This window comes from Paramacrobiotus metropolitanus, unplaced genomic scaffold (genome assembly GCF_019649055.1).
Source record: "Paramacrobiotus metropolitanus isolate TYO unplaced genomic scaffold, Prichtersi_v1.0 Parri_scaffold0000169, whole genome shotgun sequence".
In the NCBI taxonomy this organism is placed as follows: domain Eukaryota; kingdom Metazoa; phylum Tardigrada; class Eutardigrada; order Parachela; family Macrobiotidae; genus Paramacrobiotus; species Paramacrobiotus metropolitanus.
The window spans coordinates 85253-109670 of NW_026570389.1; the positions used below are offsets into that span (position 1 = coordinate 85253).

The 24418-nt window shown below is 46.2% G+C and overlaps 4 protein-coding genes across 11 annotated transcripts; 2 read left to right on the forward strand and 2 right to left on the reverse strand.

The window, feature by feature from the left end:
- Positions 1-3941: 3941 nt before the first annotated feature.
- LOC129600266 (uncharacterized) lies at positions 3942-8621 on the forward strand. Of its 8 annotated transcripts, XR_008692035.1 has the most exons (5): positions 3942-4873; positions 4994-5053; positions 5484-5607; positions 5715-5814; positions 6918-7137. XR_008692035.1 is itself a non-coding variant. In XM_055498733.1 (4 exons), exon 4 carries the CDS (start codon positions 7438-7440, stop codon positions 8401-8403), a length of 966 nt encoding a protein of 321 aa, XP_055354708.1. In that variant the 5' UTR covers positions 4734-5607; positions 5715-5814; positions 6922-7142; positions 7337-7437; the 3' UTR covers positions 8404-8621. The 8 variants fall into 8 exon arrangements, 6 of the variants coding, with proteins under 6 accessions (XP_055354711.1, XP_055354708.1, XP_055354706.1 ...); XR_008692034.1 differs by having other exon boundaries at positions 5484-5814; XM_055498733.1 differs by adding an exon at positions 7337-8621 and having other exon boundaries at positions 4734-5607; positions 6922-7142.
- Positions 8622-10343: 1722 nt separating this feature from the next.
- LOC129600271 (uncharacterized) lies at positions 10344-14970 on the forward strand. Its single transcript, XM_055498744.1, has 2 exons — positions 10344-10840; positions 14233-14970. The coding sequence occupies exons 1-2, from the start codon at positions 10359-10361 to the stop codon at positions 14378-14380; spliced, it is 630 nt and encodes a 209-aa protein (XP_055354719.1). The 5' UTR covers positions 10344-10358; the 3' UTR covers positions 14381-14970.
- A 371-nt stretch (positions 14971-15341) lies between these two features.
- LOC129600268 (2-amino-3-carboxymuconate-6-semialdehyde decarboxylase-like) lies at positions 15342-19938 on the reverse strand. Its single transcript, XM_055498737.1, is given in 11 exon segments — positions 15342-15859; positions 16353-16570; positions 16573-16639; positions 16694-16770; positions 16942-17032; positions 17779-17862; positions 17989-18141; positions 18209-18415; positions 18480-18953; positions 19409-19526; positions 19845-19938. Coding segments are annotated over 9 exon segments (1032 nt in total). The 5' UTR covers positions 18537-18953; positions 19409-19526; positions 19845-19938; the 3' UTR covers positions 15342-15781.
- Positions 19799-23712, reverse strand: LOC129600269 (uncharacterized). The gene is made up of 3 exons (XM_055498738.1): positions 23645-23712; positions 20793-21204; positions 19799-20731 (listed from the first exon to the last, which is right to left on the reverse strand). The coding sequence occupies exons 2-3, from the start codon at positions 20893-20895 to the stop codon at positions 19929-19931; spliced, it is 906 nt and encodes a 301-aa protein (XP_055354713.1). The 5' UTR covers positions 20896-21204; positions 23645-23712; the 3' UTR covers positions 19799-19928.
- Positions 23713-24418: the final 706 nt, after the last annotated feature.

A 24418-nucleotide genomic window follows, 5' to 3' on the forward strand; every position in this document is an offset into this window, starting at 1 on the left:
CCAGCAGTCCCCGTAGTAGAATGCTGTATATTATCGTCCTGCGGGACGCGGTCAACCTCTCGTGCAACGCCGTCTTCCGACTAAATAAACTGGTCGGCATGGCGGCCCGGGTGGGGAGTGGTGCGCTGGTCATTTTGATCATGTTTGTTGACAGTTAAATAACATTAGTAGTATTAATATGATTAAAAATTATCGCACTCGCAATAGCGTGAACGGCAGATCCAGCGGCGGGTTACCCAATGCAACGTTCTGTTCTTCTCGTTCATTGGCTCCCGTGAGTGGCGTTCACAGGAATGCTTGCCCCATGCTATAACTTTCATGCTTAGGTTTTTGTCAGCGTATTGTTATGTAATGTCACTAATGTCACAATAGTTTATTTCACAACTTGTACAAGCAAATGCCATTTAAATTTAAAACTCAAATATCCAGCAGCTAGAACAAATGAAAAAGCTCTTCCAGCTCTTTTGAACAACGAACTGTTCCCAAAACAGAAGCGGCATTTCCGCGCTGAATTTCAACACTTATACGCTGCCACAAAAATTCCAGAGCGCGCGCCTAATGTCACTGTATCTGACACAAGTAGCCGGATAACACAAACAAGTGAACCTGTGGATGGTCCGTGATTGAGCGTACAGAACCTATGTAACAGATGATTGTTAGTGATTATGATCAGATTCCCAAAGTAAAGGTTGCATCCGTGTAGCAGAAATCACCGTGAACTCAAGACAGTGTTATACAGCCTTTGAGCCTCATTATACGAGTACAACCAGCCCAGTAATACAGCCCAGTCGCTGTATTATTGCTGCAGCCATCCAAACGTTAACGGCGAACATGTACTTGTATAATTATTATACCAATACCGGTAACTCGGCTCTTTCTAGAAAGTTCACATAATGACTGTCAGCTAAATGACGGACTACAACACGATCGAGCGCTACACATTAAACCATCCCGTCTCCAGTTAAAGTGCTGTTTTCCTCAACATAATTCTTATGGATGTCAGCCAGTGCTTATTTCTCAGCGTTATATTATAATATACTCAAGGTGTGATGGAGCGATTCAGTGTGCGTTACGATCGTTAACGAGATTGATGGTGAGTGTCTCGTTAATCAGGGTTCTTGATCTTAATGCCCTTTCCCCATGCATATTATAGCCCAGCTCGCCACACTAGCAGTGCAGCGCAGCAGGCGGAAACCCACCTGACCACCATGCAGCGTCATCATCCTGCCCACCTTCGATGACCTAGCTTCCGGCGTGCACGTGCCGCAATGCCGGTCCATATGCTGTGCAGGAAACTTGAAAACCACACCTACCTTGTCGGCAATCGAGGCCACGGCCTTGGCCCTAGGTTCGCAGAAAACGGTTGCCGTAGCTCCCAGTCAGGCGGCACTACCACGCCAACAAGTCAGCGTAGGTACATACTACATTGCAGAGACACGATGGCGGATTCATACATCGACGCGACCTCAAAGTGTGCTGGCGCCGTCGCCGAATTGGCTTGCCGCGAGAAGATTGGAAAATACAAGTCGCTCACTGATCGCTGTAATTTTGTCCCCATGCATGTGAGACTTTTGGCACTTGGTGTACGGCATTGTTACGTTAAAAAAGATCGGTAGGAAGTTGTTTTTAAGGACGGGTGAGAGCCGCTCTACTTATTTTTTGTTTCAGCGTTTAAGTTTGGAGATTATAGATTATAATGCGTGGTAATGCTATGAGTGTATTGTGCAGTCCCTTCCCATGTTAATTGCGACAAATTCTTCATTTGATCATATTATTTTGTTGAGCGAAGCTCGTCTTATACATATTGAGAAATAAAAACTAGATGACATACTACATAGTATGTACTTCTCTTGGCCCAGCAAATCGGTCGTCCGTCACAGCGCCCCAGCGACTGTCGGCTGCGTGCCCGTCTTCCGCTTCCGTTTTCACTGCTCCAGATACCCGGTGGCACACCGTGCAGAGCCTTCACACCGGCGTGGACACCTTAAGCTCAAAGGCCCCATGCAGTACGCAGACATCGCCCCATGCGCCCATATCTCTATATAATAATCGCGTAAGCCTTAATCTTTGTTGAGTCCGTCAGCTCGACGCACTGATCCAAACTGCCGTGATTATGTATCATTCGGTAGCCCTTAAAGTGTAGAATTGCCATCACAAATCAATTTTTGAAGAAAAAGATAAATTTGAAAGAAAACTTTCGAACACTGTAACATACAAAGTCTATGGGAAAAGCTAAGAACCCACCACTGCTGAACTGACCACCCCATCACTGTCTCAACAGCCAACAGGCTTTTTTGACAGTCTCGCTGCAGCTGGATGGAAGTTTACGTAAAGATAATATTCCATCGTCTTAATGTATATGTCTCATCACAATTTAGTTTTGGGAAAGAAAATAAAACGAAAGAAAGAAGACAAAATGGCCGCGAAGATTCTGCGACTGTGGGCGGTTCTAAAGTCTGTTTTTCAAAACGTACCTGACCCAGTGGTTTATTTACAGTACTTAGTTTTCGCTTAACTATCGCTGTGAAGTGCCTTCCCGGGCGGGCGCGATTGCTTTTCTTGCAGAACATCCTTTGAATTAAATCAAATTTGCTACGTTTTCGTTTTCAACAGAGAAGGCAAGGTTATGTTCGAGAAAAGCAAACGGGACAACTTGAAATATTCAAGATTTGCTTCGAGAAACAGTAAGCTGTTTGCTTCGCATCCTACGTGGTGTTAGGATCAAAGAGCGTCTGATACATATTATTAAGCAATCCGGCTGTTAAGGCAAATCATGTTTGGTTGGAAACGGTCAAACGGGTGGGATAGAATCGAATTGTACAGATACTGTGTAAGGTGTAAGGTGGGATGGTGCGCAAATTGTACAGATACTGTGTAAGGTGGAATGTTGCTTTGTACAGTAAAAAAAAGGAGAAATGAATTTTTCAGTTCGCTATATAGCATACTGGAAGGCGGAGCCGCAGGCGACGCCGAGCTGCGGCGCGAGCGGAGCAGCAAGGATGCAAGAATTTCGCGTAACAGTTCCCGCTTTTGAAAAAGAGTTAAAAGCGAAGTAGGAAACACAACGAAATGATTCTGTTGTTATTTAATTAAAAGTGCTTGGATGCGTTCCGTGGTCAAAGCAATAGTAAAAATGGAACAGCAACAGCAGTATAGCAATTGCTCTGTTAGTGCACTGACTGCTAAACTGGGATGCAAAAGGCAACAGTGTTGTTGGCGTTAAAACTGGGATTCCAAGTACAAGTAAACTGTTATCGATAGTCTACGTACGACTTTACAGCTTAAAAACGGAAAGGGAGAGCAACTTCTAACAAATTACAGAGTCCCTATGCATCAAGAGTACGAAATTTAAATGATTGGACAACTGATCTGGAAATAAAGCAATAGATGAGGTACCAAGGAGAAAATTTCTCCGCTTTACACAAAATTTTGCATTTCAGGTTAAGGTCATCTCTGCATTTAGAGTCTGCAGTCAATTAAAGCGACAGGCAAATTTTTCAGCAGAAATTATCGCCGTCTGTGGACTTTGGTATATTGTAGAATTTTACATTTCGTCCATAAAACCTACACTTTACCTGCAGGCTGCAGTCGTGCGTTTTAAGTTTTGCACTGATTTATGATTTGTCCATCGCATTAATTATTCCGCGCAATTTGCGCGGGGTCTGCTAGTACTCTGTATAATGCCCAGTCGGCATTCGGGCATTCTAAGCCGCCGCAAGCATTACATGCTTCATGACGTCACGCCAGAATTAAGGGACACACTCGGCCGGCCCTCCGCAGCGGGCGGGCGCTTAAAACTGGTAAATGCCACATTAATTACGACGGTACATCCGGTACTTCCGGTTGCCTGCAGCGTTTATGTTGACTACACGTGAACATAATCGTGATGTGCTTCACATGCTCGAATTATTGTGCATGCCGATGCCGCTAGCAATGCAGGTACCATTCTTACATAATAGACAACCATGTCGCGGCGTAGTGGGAGTCAAATTCAATAGCGCTTGTGATTTTCTGCAGACGATCAGCTGTTCCCTTCACATGTCTGCCAGAACCTGCGCTTTGTTTGTCCTCGCAGACTAAAGATACAATCAGCCATAACATTGGGTGTATTCACACTGTATTATACTTGGTTGAATCCCTTCTAGCTGGATTACTTAAAACAGTTATTAATACTTTATTATTTTATACGATGCCGGCTTTATATTGCTTCTGTGCGTTTCCGTGATTATATACAGATCAATAATAACACGGAAATTATGGCGGGATCGGGCGTGCTAACCTTGGTGTTCGACACCAACGTGCTGCTGAAGCCCGACGGTCTGGAGCTCTTCCAGGAAATCGCCGGCGAGCAATACGGCACTCTACCGGCATCCGTCGGCCTCATGGTGTCGCACATCGTCCTGATGGAGCTGCAGTACCACTCCGGCGAAAACCCGGAGACCATCCGCGCCGCCCGCGCCGCCTACCTGTACCTCACGCAACCGGGGCTTCCGGCGCGCGTCCGCGTCCAGAGCCAGTATTATTCGCAGCAGCTAGAAGCCGCGTTCTACCCGGACAACGGGCGGTACCGGCCGCGTAGCTACGGCTCCAAGAACGATGGTCTGGTTCTCCTGTCGTGCTTGGAGCTGTACTACAGCGCCGCCGGCGACGTCTGGCTGGTCAGTAATGATCAGCAGTTGGGCGCGCGGTGCGTGCGCAGTGGTCTGTTGTGTCTGTCGCTGCAGGGACTGAAAGCGGCTCGCGCCCTGCTCCACTACAACATCCGGCATCCGCTGGGCAACGACTACCATACGTGGCGCGGAGAAGGCCCAGAGGTCAAGAGGCCGGCGTGTCAGCCGCTGCAGGCCTGCATCGCGTTTCCCGGTGTACTGCGGTAACAAACAAACCACCTTGATGACTGTGTTATTAATATGGCGCATCGGATATTTCAATGATTTATAGTGGTTCTTTCACTGAACAATTCCTTGAGAATGTATTTATTTTTATGCAATAGCAATGTGTCGAAGACTGGTCATTTCCACCGGAAACTGCATGATCACTTTACCCACGCTCGGTAAGTACCGCAACTCAAGCTTTTGCCTCCATCTACCAGATTCCAAATCTGGTAGATTCTTTAGTTACTAGATTTCGTTGTCTGAGCTGGACGCTTTTTCCTTTCGCCCCGCAGCAAGGTGCTGCGGTGGCCTTTGATGTGATGTATATATGTGAGAGAGATAAAGTGTGCAGTGTGTTGGCGTTCAGTTTCCGTTTCTGTTCGCGCACAGGGGTGAACCAGCCGTTCATCCCCTGTTAGACTGGCTTCGCACAGAGTCTAGTTTACCAAACAATTCAGACTGCTGCTCAAATGTTTCAAACAACGCGCGCGATATCCGGCCACGGAAAGGCCGTATGCGATAGCGAACACCGCGAATTTGAAGCCGGTGTACCCTGAATTTAATTTAATAATGTCAGTTAAAATGCGTCGAGTGCGACCCATCCCGTAGATGTGGTCAACCGACTCAACAGCGTAAGCCGGAATCCTGTTCTTTCCGGGACGCTTGACGGCGATGGATGTAAGCTGGTCAGTGGAGCTAAACTTCCTTGAAGCGAGTGGTCAGTGTGAAAACGGTACGCGGTGACGAAGCGGACTGCATGTCTCTGTGACTCTTGTTTTTATATTAACTTTGTTGTTGAATATGTGTATAGGGCATAACAATAGGTAGTATACTGTACAGATATATAGAGACACATGTTAATCTCGGCCAACCGGTGTCCGGAATGTTGATCGCCGTCCGGAATCCTCATCCTCGGCTGCGAGCTGCCCATCAGCCGTAGGTACGTGCACTCTGTGGATGCACGAATTTCCTTAATTTGGAAAAAGTATATATATAGCAACCTTTATTGAGTTCCGTTCGCTGTTATGCGGCAAAAAACCCCTATTACAAATTAGGGGAAAAAGCACGCATAACCTATTTTTTAAAGTTTTGTAAACAAAACTTGTGCAACGGAATTGAAGGAGGGCTGGCATGTCGCATTGGCTGGATTGCGGTAGTTGACTGTGGTGACTGTACAACCTTAAAGACAGAGGGAAAGTGAAATATCAGCAGGAAAAGAGTCATCGTGAAAACGAAAGAGACGCAGTGCAGAGAGAGCGAGTAGTCGAGATTTAGATCATGGTGGATGCAGACACTATACCTGACTTCGACTCGCAGTTGATAAAACTAAGCTTTTGCAAATCAGATAATATCACTATAATCGATTTACTAGTATTATGGATGCAAAACCCAAACATAAAAATTTCACAAAAAGTTATAAAAACATCAACATTTTCCAGATTTAACTATCAGACCTTTGTACGGTACTAAAAATATGACTCCAGTAAGTTTTCGAAAAAAAATCAAATTTTTATTAGTTATGATTTATTAATTATTAAAACTATATGCACCTATTAAACGGTAAAAAGCTTAGCTGGACCAGGTGGGAGCCACAGTTCATCAGAAAAGCCACAGTTTATCAGAAGAGCCACAGTTTATCAGAATGTATACGCGGGCAGAACGTCAACGTGTACGACAAGTTGGGCAAATGCAATGATTAATAAAAAATAACACCGTTATAAAGAGCAGGGAATGGAGTAGCCGGCAGCGGTTAAATACTTCGCACAGAAAATTATTGCCTCTTCATACGAATAGTCGAGTACTAAACCGGAGCCAGACCGGCTCTCAGTTTGTAACTGTGTTTAGCACGTCGTTCTTTGCGCCCGGTGGCCGGTGTGTAATTAGCACTGGGCGAAAGAATAACAATTACATAGTACTTACTATTGCTAAGTCATTTAGCCACGCGAACCGCTACTCATTGGTGTGCGGCTGTACTCTGTAAGAATTTTCTCATTTTTCCCGTACGATGATATTATCATGATACGTGTTTAAATTTTTCTCCAGCCAGGTCTAAAATCCCATGCTAGACTGTCATCCAAGCCGGAATTGGGCCGAAATTAAATTAACAACAAATTGCAACTGCTACATTAATTACTACTTCCGGTACTTCCGGTACTCAATTCTGATACTTCCGGTTGCCTGCAGCATTCGTGTTGGCCACTGCATGTGAACAGATTCGGGACGTGCTTTACACGATTATTGGTGCTGTGTACGCCGCTGGCAATGCAGGTACATTCTTATTCCTTATATAATTATGCCGTTGCGGCGTTGGTGTCAAATTAAATAGCGCCTGGGTTTTCTACAGACGATCAGCTGTGCACTTCACATATTTTCTGCGTTGTACCTGTATAATAACACAAATCCGCAGCAACCGGCGTATTACTGTATATTGTACCTAATATTAACATTTAAAACTGAACTAGTATCCAACACAAACTGTGGCGATGCCGGTATCGTGAACAGGAGCGCTCTTCACGACAATTATTCAACGTCTTGATGATTATACACTGGTAATAAGAGCGTGATGATGGCGGGATCGAATGTGCTGACGCTGGTGTTCGACTCCAACGTGCTGATGAAAGCCGAGGGCCTGGAGCTGTTCCGGGAGCTGGCCGGACAGCAGAACGGCAGCCTGCCGGCATCCGTCGTCCTCATGGTGCCGCACATCGTGCTGATGGAGCTGCAGTACCACACCGGCGGCAGCCAAGAGACCATCCGTGCTGCCCGCGACGCCTACAATTACCTCACGGCATCGGGGCGTTCGGCGAGTGTACGCATCCAGAGCCAGTATCATTCGAAGGAACTGGAAAACGCCTTCTACCCGGACAATGGACCGGCCCCGGACCGGGTCCGCATCCCGGACCGAACCCGAGCCGCGGACCAGAGTCGGCGCTACGGCTCCAAGAACGACGGCCTGGTTCTGCTGCTGTGCCTGGAACTATACCACAGCGCCGCAGGTGAAGTCTGGCTAATCAGCAATGATCATGATCGGCAGTTGAGCGCACGGTGTGTGCGCAGCGGCTTATTCTGTCTGGCGCTCAACGGGCTGAAAGAGGCGCGCACGCTGCAGCCGTATAATATCCGGCGGCCGTTGGGCGACGACTACCATGCGTGGCGGGGGGAAGGGCCGAAGGTCAGGAAGCCGGCGTGCCAGCCGCTGCAGGCCAGCATCGCCTTCCCCGGCGCCGGCAGCATCCGCTTCACGGCGTCCGACCCGGCAAAGCGGGCGGACGCCTACCGGCGCATTGTGGAGGCGCGGATGGCGGCCCAGTTGCATGGCCGGACGGCAGAGGGTGATGCCGATACGGTGGAGAGGGAGCCGGCGTGCCAGCAGTGCGGATGCGGCATCAGCGCCTGGCATCGGGTGGAGCGCGAGCAGGATTTGCGGTGGTACGGCATCCAGCTGTTTCTTGCCGGCCTGCTCATTGGCTTCGTCGGCTTCTTGTGTTTGGCGATTAGTATTGCGACGGGAAGCAGCAAGCCACGATGATGTTGTAAATCATGGATGTTATAGGCAGTTTTACGATATAGTGCGTGGTTTTCGTTTTCCTAATCCGAATTTCTCATATTGATGGTGAAGGCTCCTCATGCCACTTTTGACTGTGCAAGCCACCATTCGCTTTGTTTCTAAATTTTAATTATTCTTAGGCTGTGTATTCCGTAACGCGCAAGCTTGTCCCGAAATTTCTGTCGATATCGTATTAAAAGTTGCGCTATGAATGATTCTTACTACACGACGTCTGTCGCAAATACCAATTTATTCCTCTCAGGATTTAAGATAATAATACGTATTATAAAGGAGAAATGTTCATATTTTATAAATTATTTATATCGATAGTTTATAAGGTAGCTCGATATACGTACATTGTACACTGTATATTTGGCATCCATAGGCTCATAGCAAATGCAGGCAAAGCGTAAACGTCCGACCCGCACGAACACGGTCACTACGGCACGAAGAGCGACGGACTGGTGCTGGGTGTTGTATAATACGCTACGTTCACTGCAGGCCGCGGCTTACCAATAATAATATTTAATTTTTAAAGAATACGTGCAGCCAAGGATTACAGCTGCAACTGCTGCGCTAATTATTACTGTATTACTGTGCGTCTGCTATTTCCGGTTCATATGGGCGGAGCGGTATCGTTCGCTGCAGGCCAGCATCGCTTTTCCTGGCGCAGGGCAGTATCGGCTTCCCGGCGTCGGACTTTGTAAAGCGGGCGGACGCCTACCGGCGCACCGCGGCCGGACCTGCGGAGGGACGTCCAGGAGGTGTGAGCAGAAGCAGCGCACGTCGATACGATGGAGGCGCAGCCGGCGTGCGAGCAGTGCGGATGCGGGATCAGCGCCTGGCGTCGATGTGCAACGCAAGGAGAAGCTGCGCTCCTATGGAATCCACCTGTTTTCTCCGGGTGTCCTCGTTTTCGTGGGCTTCTTGTGTTTTGTTGCCTTTCTTCCGAATAATTACGGCAGATACTATGAAGCTTACATTAACGATATTTTATAGGTATTTAGTTTGTCAGTAGTGTAGCACAGTAGCCCTCAATCATTTTCTTGGGGTATCGGTACTGCACAGGCAGCACAGCCAAGTTAATGCTTTATACGTATGATTGACTGTACGAGTACAAACAAAGTTAAAACTGCTCAACCGCAAAATCATTCTAATACTGTATAAACATGTGCCAGCCGCGTCGTATGCGTACTGTGTATTTATATCCCAGAGCTTAAGTATATTACGCATTTGAATAACATTCGCAATAAATAAATTAATTTTATAAGCCAGTAAATATGCACACTAAATAATTTTTCGTTCGGCAAAAGCCATTATGCAGTGACTTCAAAACAACATCAGCGGCCACACTACTTAAAATGGTCGAAATTTACGTACGCTATGCACTTTTAAATTTTTTTTAAAATAATACTAATAACAATCCTAATACTAATAATAATCCTTGTACGAGTCTCCGAGCAAGCAAAGCGATCAAGAAAACATGACAAAATTTCCAGAAAAACAAAAACACGGCCCGGAATGACTCGATTCGAATACTGGTCATTTCCACCGGAAATGAATTATCTCTTTCTCTACGCTAGGCGATTACCGCGACAAAAGCTGTTGCCTGTACATTAAGCCGATACCGGGACTATTGCTGTACCAGTATCATTACTAGAGAAGTAATATACGTGACTAAGCAGAATCGCTGGGCCACCTGGCCGCATGCAGCCCCACCGAAATGATTAAATATTCAAGGTGTGCGCAGTGTAAACACCACGCGTACATTTGCACGATTGACTGGCAATCAACTGTGCTGGAATGCGTAATGCCGTACACTCCAACTGACTGTACCCTGTGCAGCGCGTATACATCAGCCGCGGTTAGGGCAGGAAGAGCGGGTATGCGCACGCTAACCACGGCCGGAAATTAAACTGGATTGTACCAGCCGGCATATGCATGCGCCACTGCAGCCGGCACTCGTACACGTACGTATCGGTATCGTACGAAGCCGATACGGTGCAGGATTAGACAGTGCAGCAGCCCGTCGATACTCGCCGTGTAATCAGCCACGCAGCGGCCTATATAAGCCGTCAGCAGCGTCGCAGCACTCGCTGCTTGGGCCCGTGGAAACGCAGCCGGATTACGTTGGGCTGCTGCTGTTGCTCCGCAATTCCAACCTGCAGCACGGCAGCAGCGGCGCGGACCATCTCCGCGGACCTGCGGATCCCTCGGCGACGTCCTCCCGGACAGCCAACGGCCACCGTGTGAACCCGGCATCTGCTCTCCGTGCTCCTGTTCTCGTCTGGTCTTTTACTCCGCTCCATTTCCGCACCACCCATCATATCTATCTTCACCTGCTGTTCTGGGAATTCGACGATAAACAATCCACCGTCGATTCATCCGGCTCCGATTTAATCCTCACCGTGTACTTCCGGTAAGTGAGTTCCTTTTTGCATTCCCACACAGTGGATTAACGGGCAGTGTATTGTCCCGGCTATTCTTGGGAATATTATCCCGGTTAGCGCCATTGTTGGGAGAAAGTGTTTGGCCGCATTCGGCAATTAATAGGCTTAGCGTTAAGGAATCAGGAGACAGGGAGTGGGTGGGGGATTAATTAGCGCTGCTCCGATTACGCGCCCAGCGTCGCCAGCTGACCTGCTTTTTAACAACTCGACCTTAATAGTTTTTCCGCTGGCAAAATGCCCCGTTGTATTTAGGAGTACATATACTCGTATTTATGGGTGTTTGCGGTGCGGCACGTCCGTCCAGATTTATGGGTTTGTTAAACTTGTCAAAGCCGATTTATTGCTATATATAAATGACTCACTTCTAGGATGATTATTTGTCTAGTAACAATTATTCGCAAACCGCAATCACAACAGGAACATTTTCAGTGAAACATTTTATTTATTTATCGCACAATAATCGGAAAATTATTCGGTAATAAGGGTCAATCATTTTTGTATGAAATGGGGTTAAATGAGCCGGGGTGTTATTAAATGGGATAAAAATATTTTAATGGTCGGCTTTTATCCTAATTGAAAACAAGCCTATTAAAATGGTAAAAACAGCCCGATTACGTCAGTTAAACGAGTGGTTTCCAGCCGTTTTGCAAACAGCCCGATTAAGGCAATTAAAAGATTGGTTTGCAGCCGCTTGCACGGATGACGCTTATTAAGCCAGGTGGGCGTAATTGTGCAGGGATGCGTTGGGGCTAATTACAGCGCCGTGTTGTTGCCTGCACGGCGTAATGGGGAATCAAGTGGCTGGTTGTGCTGCTGCTGTGGATGGCAGTGAGGCGTGCATTATGGCCGTGTTGTTGAGTGGGCGCTGTATAGGCAATGACAGTGGGCAGTGGGTAAGTAGGCCGAGAGTGTTGTTGTTGGCCGGCTAAGGAGGCCGGTTACAGCTGAGAGTAAGTGTAAGGTAGCTGTTTTGACGCTGCCACAGGACAGGACAGGCCGCTGACCCTGTAGTTATGCACGCAGCGGTCACTGGCCAGTGGACACAGGCGCAGACAGGACGCCGGTCAACGACCGGATATATGTATGGCTCACACAGTGGTACAGCCAGTCACGCAGGCTGGACAGAGAGACTGGCGCACAAAGCCGTTGAGACTGGGCAGACAGCGGCACGGTATAGCCGTACGTGCAAGACTGGACAAAGAGAGCGAGAGTTAGCCACTCAAACTGGACAGAGAGAGCGACAGTTAGCCACTCAGACTGGACAGAGCCAGACAGAGAAAACACATGGGCCACTGACCGACACTGTGCCAGCACAACACAACACCGCTAACCTACTTCCCACTGCCCAGTTCACTTCAGGACAGGACGGCGCGGTCAGTTAAGGCCAGATCGATAATTGCATAATGATAAGGACACTCAGCGCGGCTCATCTGGCGTCGCCTCGTTGTTATTTAATTGTTATTGTACGGACGATAATTAACTGATTAAAATTCGCATTACTTTTTTAAATCATTTTTCACAGGGAAATTTCTTACTAACATATTTATTATAAATTTATATTGATTGACAATTCAGATTACAGACAGGGGAAAATTCCCCTCGTCTCGTCTAGACGTTGAAGTAGCGATGGCAATCTGGTAGTCGATGGAACAGAGAGTGCATTTCGGTGAAAAATGCCGATAATGCGGCGACAGCGCGGCCGCCAGCCTTAGCGCTAAGTGCGCGCGGTTTATCTTACAAGAGTTTTTTTGCCTCGCTCGCCGTGCGCGCGCCCACAGCTGCGAGAGAATGCGGAATTGAAGTGGAGGAATGGGCCGGATGGTTTGTTGACGAGGGTGCGCGTAGGAGCCAGTGGGAAAATCAATAGCAAACAGCAAAGGTTAATGCATTCCCGGCATCATTCTCCCTGCGCCCGTTCCCGCCGCGCAGTCACGCGCTGCCGGGGCGTAGCGCGCCGAGCCGTCCATATATCAAACCTGTTTACGCTGTTGCTCAACGGCGAGTTTTTTCTAAACAGCCGGGTACAGTGAAGCATCAAATTCCCAGTCAGCCAGATGCGTATCCGCATTACGCTTCTTTTCAACACGGTTTTTGTGTGCAACCAGCGCAGCCTGAGGTTTAACACATTCAGCATTAAGCGCTAAATGCCGTTGTATATAATAATCCCGCGTTAACCGGTTGGGTGAGAGAAAAAGGCCATTGCCAGCGCAGCACTTGTTCCTCCACTTTTTCCCTCGCGATGGCGCAGCAGAATTCGGTGCCGGTTTATAGAGAACACATATGTACAGCCGGATGGATGCATGACGAAAGAAAACATGTTATTCTCCGCCGCTGCACTTTCCTTTCTTCCCGCCGTTGTAGACGCAGTGAACAACCTCTCCGTCGCGGCGCAGCACTTAGCGCTGCAGTAGCCAAAACCGGCTTCCATTGCGCGCGGCCGTTTCACGGTCACTTTTTCGGCTTCCCTCGGCAGTGTCTCGCGCTGAGCAAAAAATTGTTTTCATTGCGTGTACGTGTCTGTGCTCGGCTGCACCGGCAACTCGAAACAGCAGTCAGTCAAATAACGTCCATTTCCCCCTTGTTAAACCAACCGCTGGGAAATTAAATTCACATTTATGCACTCCATTTTTAACAGCGCTGCGAGCGCCCATTATACATACTGTCTGTTTAATTTCTGCATAATCTCAAATAAAAGAATAAATTATTTTTCTTAATACGCAAAATACGTATTTAAATTCGCCAAATAATTTTTCTCTTGATTTTTGCGGCCGCAAATTGCTGATACTTGTAGAGCGCAGAATAACCCACGGGAAAATTAATTGCACTGTCGATAAACCGATCGGCGAAAAACATAATGTAATTGCTAGGAAATTAATTATTTAACCGCGGTATTGACGTGTTCAACACCGGCATTTATCGCATTTGCGTGTGTAGTTAGGTAATGTAAAAGCGGCCGAGCACTTAGCGCAGGTGCTGCACTCAATTATTCACCGGCAGCTTTTCCATTTTCCATTTGGACGTAGCTCCGAGCGGAAGTTGAGGCCGGGATAGATCGAATGGCGGGGCGCAGTTAGGCCCACGCGGCGCACCGGAAATCGATGCAGTTGCCGGTGCGCGCGCGGCCGCTCGTTATACAATACACTTTACCCGGCGCTGTACTTTCTACCTGGCGCGATGGATCCATTGTTGGCTGGCGAGAAAAGTAGAAAGTAGTCAGAAAGGAACCTCACGGCAGGCAATTAGGCCGCGGCATTGTGTGTGTACACAGTCCCCTGTATATGTGTATATACGTGTGTGTACACTCGGCAAACACACTGCGCATCGATTTCTGCTGAGTGAACACGCGCTGTTTGTTCTCCAGGTCCCGCGCACGCAGTTCCGGGAGGGAGCCAACCGGGATGACCTTTCCATTTCCGGTGGCAGTGCAACGGCCGCCTCGCTTCGCTCGCCATTACTGTGCACCCTCGCCGGACGACGACAGGAGCAGCGGAGGAAGCTTGCTCAACTAATCTCTGACCTCCGCGGCGCGGCACGCGCTCCGGAACATCCACAGCCAACACGATTCCAACCGCCGCGTCCGCTACAAGAAAATCCTATAAATAATACTGTATTTTACTCCGCCGTTTTCCGCTTCTGTCCTTTTTGTTTGTTGTTGATCGCGTAAATTATTAATTTAAATTATATAGTTAATGTGTCGGTGTCGGTCTTGTGATTCATGCTAATCAGTTAAACTCTGGCAGCCTCGCGGGGCGGTCGGGGGGAGAGAATGCACGTCCCGGTCAATTTTTTGTACAGAAGCGGCATTTTACGCGGTGTCGTTGTGTGCTTCATTACGTTGTGCGTGGTGAACGGTGAGAGCGCTTCTTAGTCATTAGTTTTTGTTTTAATTACGTTGCGTTGTTGATGGTGTTCCTTGCAACCTTTCCTTTGTTGACCATTTGATTATAACTGGCGATCTTCACGCTGATAAATAATTTGCGTTAAATTTGTGTACGCTCATTCTCCGGTTGATGCTCGTGTTTTTCCCTAATGGAAAACACTTTTCCTTAATGGCGTTTAACGTGTCGTTGCTTAAGCGATTAAACTGAAAATTCCTCAACATACGCCATTATTCTAACTGGATCGTTATTCAGCTCGATGATGGGGAAATTTGGCCGGAAGCGTCGATAACGGCTGGAAATAAGCAGCACTCACAATACACCACGTAATGCTATTAAGGCGCATATCGATGGCGGACAAAAGGGCCGTTTGACGAATAATCGGGCTGATTTCCGTTCTTGGCAGCCGGAGAAAATATGCAGTGCAATTACAGAAGAAACGCAGACTATAAAAATGTATAAAGTATCGATAAGCGATAAGCAGCGCGCGGCCATTGTTTACCTTCACGGCAATGTTGGCCCTGGCGATCGATACGAGTGAAGAGATTGTGTTGCGTTGCCAGCAGCACGCGGATTAAGTAAACAGAGCGTTCATCAAGTTGCGCCGGAAACAACCAACATGCGCGCCACGATAGCGCCGACGCTAAAGGTCACCACGCGATAACATTCATTAAGACGAGTTTTGACAGGAAAATTGTTACCTATAATTTGTTATGAACGGTGCATTATTAGGAAATTAGCGCGATTATCAGCGTATATAGGTGCAAAGGTCAAAGGGCAAATGACAGGATTTACGTAGCGTGGCGTGCGGGAATTATTTATCATTACATGCATAAAGACGCACAGTTGTGTTGCTCTGCGTGTTAAGAAAACATTGAGGAATGCGGAGGGATTACAAGGAAAAACAGGCAGCAGGAGAAAAGCCGATTGTGTGTAGTGCGCATGTGTAATCGGCTGGAGTGGTTGTCCCGCGGGAGTGTAGGCACTGTACGGGCCGCGCGACGGGGATTATGTCAGAGATTAGTTGCGGGATCATTGTTTCGCGCTTTCCCCGAACTCTGCGGCATCGAGGCCGAGGAAGTCCAGAGCGTTCTTGTACAGCAGTTGCTCCTGCACCAATAATTATCAAATATTCATGTTTATTCATCCATTTCATCATCGGTATTCACACAAACAAGGAACAGTGCCGATAAATACCGCTCTACACATCAAATTCTAGTGATCCTTCAGTCACAATTTTATATACAATATCCGTATATTTCTAAATAATTAGATACATGTATTTATAAATATAATTAAAATGTAATTAAAACGTATATATATAATTATATATATATAAAAATGTTTATATATTAATAAATGTACATAAGTATATACAGTATATAGATGTTTAATAATAAATGCATATAAATATATATAATCTAATAAATGCATATATATATATATATATATATATATATATATATATATATATAAAATGTATATGTATTTAGAATTAAAATGTGTGTATATATATATTTATAAATGCAGTAAAATAAAGGATAAAATTAAATAAAAACAATAAATAAAATAATAAAATTAAAGATATTTTTGCCGCTTATACCGTGACTTGTGGCGGGAAGCCGGTGTCCACGATAAGCTGTCCCGGCTGGTCTTCGCCGAGCGGAAAAGGATAGTCGGTGCCCAGGACGACGCGAGCGCTACCCAGTTTCCCGACGAGGAGGCGCAGGGCGTCGGCGTCGTGGACGAGGGAGTCGGCCCAGAAGCGGCCCAGGAAGTGCCGCGGCGGCTGACTGCAGGCCACGGCGCAGAGGTCCGGCGGGTGTCGTAGCCGTGCTGCAGCCGGCCGCAGGTGTACGGGAAGGAGCCGGCGCCGTGCGCGAAACACAACTGCGAGACAACGTCGTCAGGAAAATATATATGTTCGGGACAGATGATGTGTACCTTCAGTTTAGGAAAAGCTTCCAGGACGCCGCCGAAGATCAGGGAGCCGATGGCCAGCGTGGTCTCCGTTGGCATTCCTGCCAATTAAATACAACGTAGTACCGTTTTTTTTTAGCTAATTTTGTTCTACAGTAGGTGGGTATTACGTAAAATAATTTAAAATATTTAAAATATTCATATTATAAACTAATTTACAAATAATTAAAATAATAATTAAAATGATAATTTTTATTATGACGCCAGTGTACCGATAAGCCAGGGGAAGAAGTATTTGCCCATGCGCTTGCTGTCCATGTCCCAGGGATGCACGAAGATGGCGCAGTCCAGCTCTTCAGCAGCCTAGGCAAATAAACATTCATAACAGAAAATATTTTTCCCACCGTTCTCTCTTCTCGCGAGCGCTTTTACCCCTTTTGCGATTATAGTAAATGAACGTGATTTAGTATTTTCACATGTTAACGACTTATAAAACCGACCCACTGCGAGAATTCGTATTGTCGGGACTCTGATCATTTGTGCGGTGTAAAACTAATGATAAACTGACTTGTTGTGGAAAAAAGTCGAATCTTTATCATTGCTGATCAAGCTAAATAATTTTTTGGTAAAAATGAATTTTATCTTCATTTTTCGCTCTATGCAACCAAATTTTAATTTGATTTTCATGGTCACCTGTACATACAGATATGGAGTTCCGAGACAACGGTGCCACTGCACTGCAATATTTCCTAGTTATTATGGAATGCTGGCTAGTGGCTAACGGCTACTCATGATACATGTAGTAGCGATTTTCTTGTGATATCCATAATATATAACACGTACATATACATAGATTCCGACAGTGTACAGTGCACTGTACACTTGTATAAATGCAGGAAACAGAAGCACATTGTACTTGCTTGTGATACTTAGGTCGTCTACGGACGATTTCTCGCCTCCACGTTTATCTGGTGATTGACCAGAAGCCGGCCCAGCCAGCGTTCGTCACATCGCTGACCGGCGCAAGGCTCCATCAGTGTGGCATAGAACAGCTTAGCGGTAAAGCTAAGCGTAATTCTGCCGCTGCCCGCTTCCGTGCAGTGTCGTACCTGGAAGAAGGGCCGCAGTTCCGGCGCGTCGAGATTCCATTCGTTGACGTGCGAGCCGATCTGGATGCCGGGAAATTTCAGTTCCTGTCGCCCAGTGACACGACACTGTTTAATTATTCATATAGAAGTGTACAGATATCGGTAGAAAAATAATTTTAATAAGAATTATGTGAATTAAAGAAAATTAGTTGTGATGAAATTTTTATCTACATGGCGACAGCGGCGCATCTCCTGGATGGCCAACGCCGGTGCCTGCAGCGGCACGGTGCCCAGGCCGACGAAGCGGCGCGGATGCTGGCGCACCACGTCGGCGATGTGGTCGTTGAGGAAGCGCGACAGATCCAGGCAGTCCTCCGCTTTCGCCTATATATAAATCCCCCAAATGACGCGATTTATTGATGAAAATATATTGCACGAATGGAATAGATACCCAGTAGCTGAACATGACGGGCACGGTGGACAGCGCCTGCACCGTCACCCCGAGGCGGTCCATGTCGCGCAGCCGGGCGGCGGGGTTCCAGCAATTTTCTTCTACCTTGCGGAAGAACTTGCCGTCCTGGTACATGCTGGCCGTGGGCGGTTGGCCCTCTTCCGCCGGATCGGGCTGCATCTGCACCCAGCCGCCGTAGCCGTACTTCTGCAAAAGCGATGCACGGTTTAATATGGCAATTCAGTTGCAGCACTTTCGGAGCAGAGCCTACTTGTTTCAAATCCGGCCACGTTGGCGGCAGAATGTGATTGTGCACGTCAATTTTCATGGCCAACTAAATATTCCCTGGTCAGCGCTCGCAGTCCGAATACCGAACGGCCAGATTGCACGACGTATATACAGTACTGTATTTATGAGATATTATTCTTAAAAGACACAAATTAGCGAAATGTTTCCGTTAGTATAGCCAGTAGCAGTATATGGCCGCGTTTCTCAAGAGCGTTTGATTAGCAAATCGCGGAGCTTATGGAAGGTGGTTAATTGTGGATAGTATAGTGGACAAGTTCGCTTGTCCTATTTTCGCTGCAGCTGCCGGTTAATCGCCAAGAGAGATCTCAGTTTTGGTTTAGTCTGCTTGGTCGAAAGACGTGTGCCTTGATTCACCGTCGATGCTATCTGAACAGCGAGTTTAAAGTACGTTTTTGCTGCACGTGCACAAGCCGGCAGAAGACGAACTCGCATACACCTGTAATAAGTAAGTGCCGGCAGGAGCCTACTCGTACAGATACAGCTTAACACCAGTCGTACTACAATACGCGTACGGTAATAAAAATTAATGCACATCATTGACTGAACCATGAACCGCAGGCAAAACTTGTAAAGTAGTACAAGCGTAAATCAACATGATACACAGAGCAGGTTGTACAACTCGTACTGCATAGCACTATCATAATACTAGTGGTGGTTGATAAACCACATTATTGCACGAGCGCGAGCGCCAATACCACTGGGAATGGTATTGGGATTGTGGAATTGGAAAAGCGTGACGTACGCTCTTCGTGGCTTCAGACAAATTTTATGCTCTTGACGAAGACTTATTGCAGCACCTCGCGCTTCGCGCTCGGTGCAAAATATCTGTAATGACTGTATTATTATTCTAGTTGTTTTCTGACATAACTCCATACTTCTTACAGTACTTACTTTCCCAGTTCTTCCAGGCCTGCTTAAACCGGTGGACCGCTAACAACGTCCTTCACTCCAGATGGGCACACTCCGTCACAGGCAACACAGTCACGTCGGCAGGTCGGCTGCCAGTTTGCTATGACAACAAAATCATTCGATCAGATGAACATCCCAATCGTTCATAAACTAATCAACGTATATTGTCGCATACTCGAGCTGCATCACCTGCTTTATTTTATTCACGCCAAATTCGGCATGACGAATTCGAAGATACTAACCAGCTTTACTAGAGTAGTGATGTATGTGCAACATTATCATAATGAATATCGTAATTCTTTGACAAGTTAAGTCTGCCGTACGTTAATGGCATGGAATACTCGATTAATCGTACAACATTTTAACCGGAAGAACACGAAGCGCAGCGACTGTCTGAGGATGCCGGCGTCAGTGTTACCTGAACTGTCAAATTGCATATTTGTTCTGACAGCATTGCCCACTTTTATCCGCGGACATGAATTAATGCAGAACGGGTCTGCATTTACTCGTATATATCGATCTCATCCAGTGCAGCGAAGGGCGTAAAGTGGACGTAGGCCGACTGGACGAACCATTCGTGGTTGCGGGAATCAGGGCGCATCCAGCAGTCGACCCGCGCCGTCCGGTTGCTGGTCATCTTTCCCATGCCGATGGTCAGCGTGTTAGCGCAGATGGGCTGGGCCGCTCCGCGCTCGGACTCACTGTCGCGGAAGCGGCCATACCGCAGACCGGGTATGTGCGAGGTTTCAGCGATGGTCTGCAGGTAGCGATAGGGCGCCACCAGGAACCGTCCGTCGAACTTCCAGATGAAGTGGGCGCGGGAGCCCGTCTGGCTGCAGTCGACGCGCCCGCTGCACGTCATGGAGAAGCTCAGCAGCGGCGTGGACACGTTGCGCATGGGCTCCGTGAAGTCGTCTTCCACGCGCAGTCGCAGCTGCAGCTCGAACTGCCGGAGGACGCAAAGGTCACCGTTGCAGGGGAAGAGACACTCCACCGTCCCGGCGGCCTCGCGGGTCACGTTGTGGATGAGGAGGGAGCTGGTGTTGGCGCTGGACGTCGGCCGGTAATAGTGACCTTTAGGAGACCGCGGAATCCCGTCGTCGTGGACGGTGGCGTTGTTGTGCCGCCAGAGGATCCGCTGCGCTGCGGCGTCGCAAGAGAACCTCGCCACAGCTCCCAGTGGGACACGCACTATATGGGTCGCAGGGAACGCACCGGCAGCGGCGTTCTTGAAGGTGGGCAGGATGACGACGTTGTCGGTCATGCTGGCTTCAGCCTGCTGCACCGCCAGCGCGGCGCGCTGAACTGCAAAGAAAGGGCATCAGGTGATACACCATCTTGAGGGGAAGGTCACGTGGGAACTTACGTGTTGTCAGCCGTGGTTCAGAGCTGTCGCCAAACACCATGCAATTCGGCACAGTTGCCAGCATTACCACTAAGAGTACACTGTAGTGCATGCTGTCCGTCATCGTCCTGTAGAATATGTTCAACCAATTTCGCGTATTGACTCCCCTGGACCACTGCACAACACGACCACTACTTTCAGCTGTCGCTCATGCCACCAGCATTTCGACTGGCTCTACACGGTATTGTACATACGCACTTGGTGCTGCAGTTGAACGCAAAATTACCAGGACATTTCTTGTCAGCGCAATCCGGCCAGTATGGCTGGTTTAAGCACCAACAGTAGCATTGATCGTCTCCCTGACATTTCGGCCGCATGACATTTCGGCCGCATGACAATTCGGCCGCCCCGTTCAGTTCGGGCGTTAGAAAACCTAAGAAGAATCTAAGAAACCTTAGAAAAGCTAAGAAAACCTAAGTATCCTAAAAAAACTTAAGAAAACCAAAAACCTGAGAAAATTTAAGAAACCTGAGAAAACCCAACAAACCTCCAATTCGGGCGTAAGAAAACCAAAGAAACCTAAGAAAACCTAAGAATCCTAAGAAAACATAAGAAAACTAAAAACCTGAGCAAATTTAAGAAACCTAAGAAAACCTAAGAATCCTAAGAAAACATAAGAATAAAACCTAAGAAACCATAAGAAAACCCTCAAATTCAAGTAAGAAAACCTCAGAAATTTAAGAAAACCTAAGAATCCTAAGAAAACCTAAGAAAACCAAAAACCTGAGAAAATTTAAGAAACCTAAGAAAACCAAAAAAACCCTCAATTCGGTGTAAGAAAACCTAAGAAAAGCTGAGAAAACCTTAAAAACCTAAGAAAAATCTAAAAAATATCAGGCGGCCGAAATGTCAGGCGGCCGAAGTGTCATGCGGCCGAAATGGCAGGATACCCATTGAACTGCGTCGCTGGCTTCGTTGCAGCTCGGCTGCTTGGCAACTGATTAATTTGGTAGGAGTGTGAGGTACGTACCGTAGACAAGTGTGCTCTACTCTACGCCAATGCATCCAGTGTAGACTGTAGAGTAGATAAAATCGAGCGTTTTCTTTTACTGTACTGTACTTACTTAACATTTTAATACATAAGTGAGGTACTTTTAGTAATTTTTAGTAACTTTTGTTAACCTTTTAGTGATTTTTATTACATTTCCATATTCGATCAAATACCGGCTACCTCATTAATTTTACTTAAGTTCCCAAAAGAAATTCTACGAAGTGTACAAATTATCAGGAAAACTAGCGTTACTGTGCCCTATTTACTGCTTCGCGCTTACAGCAGTCGAAAGGTTACCAATGGGCTTGTATTTATACGCGTATCACAGCAAATTAATAGTACGAAAGTAGCAGACCCTGTTAAACATTTTTGTGTGGTGTTAGCGATTTCTCTTTTGGCTAGCGATAACGGTTTAAAACTAATTATGGAAACTACGTTTGTCAAAAAAATAGATTTCCGGTATATAGAAATGCAATCTAACCGATAGCGTACTCAGTCAAGGCCTGATACGTATACAATAGTATTAAATGTATGGTGCCAGACTACCAATGTCATTTTCGGAGCTTTTTCCAAATTCCACTAACATTGCGAGGTTTTTAATCGCACCCAGATCGTGTAGGGTATGATTACGGCATCCACATGTCCTCGTATGCCAAGAGAACTGCGAAATGTTCTGGTTCTTTCATGCGTTTTTATTCTGGAATATCTACATATATTCGTTCATACGCAGATGCAGGCTAGTCTGATTAAACGTTCTTTTGTGTAATTATAGCTGGTGATATATTTAGATTAGCAGCAAGTGCCGGTTGCTGGCAAACAACTGAAATAACACTGTTTTCAGATACAGTTATTATACTTATACTTATACTTATACTTATACTTTTTTTTTTTTACTTACGCTCTCTGCCATATTTTATTGCATAATATCAAAATCACAGCGGAGCTGCTAAGAAATACAACATCGGGCTCCAATCATTCCGATTAGCCAATCTAAACGCTAAAAAAACGTCTCTCGTTGTCTCGCATCTCATTAAATGTTCCGGAGGACAGACACAGCACTTCCGCGTTGTATTTCAATGCTGATTCTCTGACGCAAAAAACTCCTGACCGAGGGTTACCACTACTTTCAGCTGTCGCTCATGCCACCAGCATTCGACTGGCTCTACACGGTATTGTACATACGCACTTGTGCTGCAGCTGAACGCAAAATTACCAGGACATTTTGTCAGCGCAATCCGGCCAGTATGGCTGGTTTACACCAACAGTAGCATTGATCGTCTCCTGACATTTCGGCCGTGATGACATTTCGGCCGCATGATAACCCGGCCGCCCCGTTCAGTTCAAGAAAAACCTAAGAAGACCTAAGAAACCTTAGAAAAGCTAAGAAAACCTAAGGATCCTAAAAAACTTAAGAAAACCAAAAACCTGGAGAAAATTTAAGAAACCTGAGAAAACCCAACAAACCTCCACCCATGCGTAAGAAAACCAAAGAAACCTAAGAAAACTCTAAGAATCCTAAGAAAACATAAGAAACTAAAACCTGAGCAAATTTAAGAAACCTAAGAAAACCTAAGAACTTAAGAAAAATAAGAAAACTAAAAACCTGAGAAAATTTAAGAAACCTAAGAAAACCTAAGAATCCTAAGAAAACATAAGAAAACTAAAAACCTGAGCAAATTTAAGAAACCTAAGAAAACCAAAAAAACCCTCAATTCGGGCGTAAGAAAACCTCAGAAATTTAAGAAAACCTAAGAATCCTAAGAAAACCTAAGAAAACCAAAAACCTGAGAAAATTTAAGAAACCTAAAAAAACCAAAAAAACCTTCAATTAGGGTGTAAGAAAACCTAAGAAAAGCTGAGAAAACCTTAAAAACCTAAGAAAAATCTAAAAAATATCAGGCGGCCGAAATGTCAGGCGGCCGAAGTGTCATGCGGCCGAAATGGCAGGATACCCATTGAACTGGTGTCGCTGGCTCTGCTGCAGCTCGGCTGCTTGGCAACTGATTAATTTGGTAGGAGTGTGAGGTACGTACTGTAGATTAAGTGTGCTCTACTCTACGCCAATGCATCCAGTGTAGACTGTAGAGTAGATAAAATCGAGCGTTTTCTTTTACTGTACTGTACTTACTTAACATTTTAATACATAAGTGAGGTACTTTTAGTAATTTTTAGTAACTTTTGTTAACCTTTTAGTGATTTTTATTACATTTCCATATTCGATCAAATACCGGCTACTTCATTAATTTTACTTAAGTTCCCAAAAGAAATTCTACGAAGTGTACAAATTATCAGGAAAACTAGCGTTACTGTGCCCTATTTACTGCTTCGCGCTTACAGCAGTCGAAAGGTTACCAATGGGCTTGTATTTATACGCGTATCACAGCAAATTAATAGTACGAAAGTAGCAGACCCTGTTAAACATTTTTGTGTGGTGTTAGCGATTTCTCTTTTGGCTAGCGATAACGGTTTAAAACTAATTATGGAAAACTACGTTTGTCAAAAATAGATTTCCGGTATATAGAAATGCAATCTAACCGATAGCGCGTACTCAGTCAAGGCCTGATACGTATACAATAGTATTAAAATGTATGGTGCC

Coding starts and splice junctions, on each gene's coding strand:
- LOC129600266 (XM_055498731.1), top strand. CDS start 7,438: ATGATGGCGGGATCGAATGTGCTGACGCTGGTGTTCGACTCCAACGTG.
- LOC129600271 (XM_055498744.1), top strand. CDS start 10,359: ATGCATGCGCCACTGCAGCCGGCACTCGTACACGTACGTATCGGTATC. Junction 10,841..14,232: donor ATCCTCACCGTGTACTTCCG/GTAAGTGAGTTC, acceptor TTTGTTCTCCAG/GTCCCGCGCACGCAGTTCCG.
- LOC129600269 (XM_055498738.1), bottom strand. CDS start 20,895: ATGACGGACAGCATGCACTACAGTGTACTCTTAGTGGTAATGCTGGCA. Junction 20,732..20,792: donor TGAACCACGGCTGACAACAC/GTAAGTTCCCAC, acceptor CTTTCTTTGCAG/TTCAGCGCGCCGCGCTGGCG.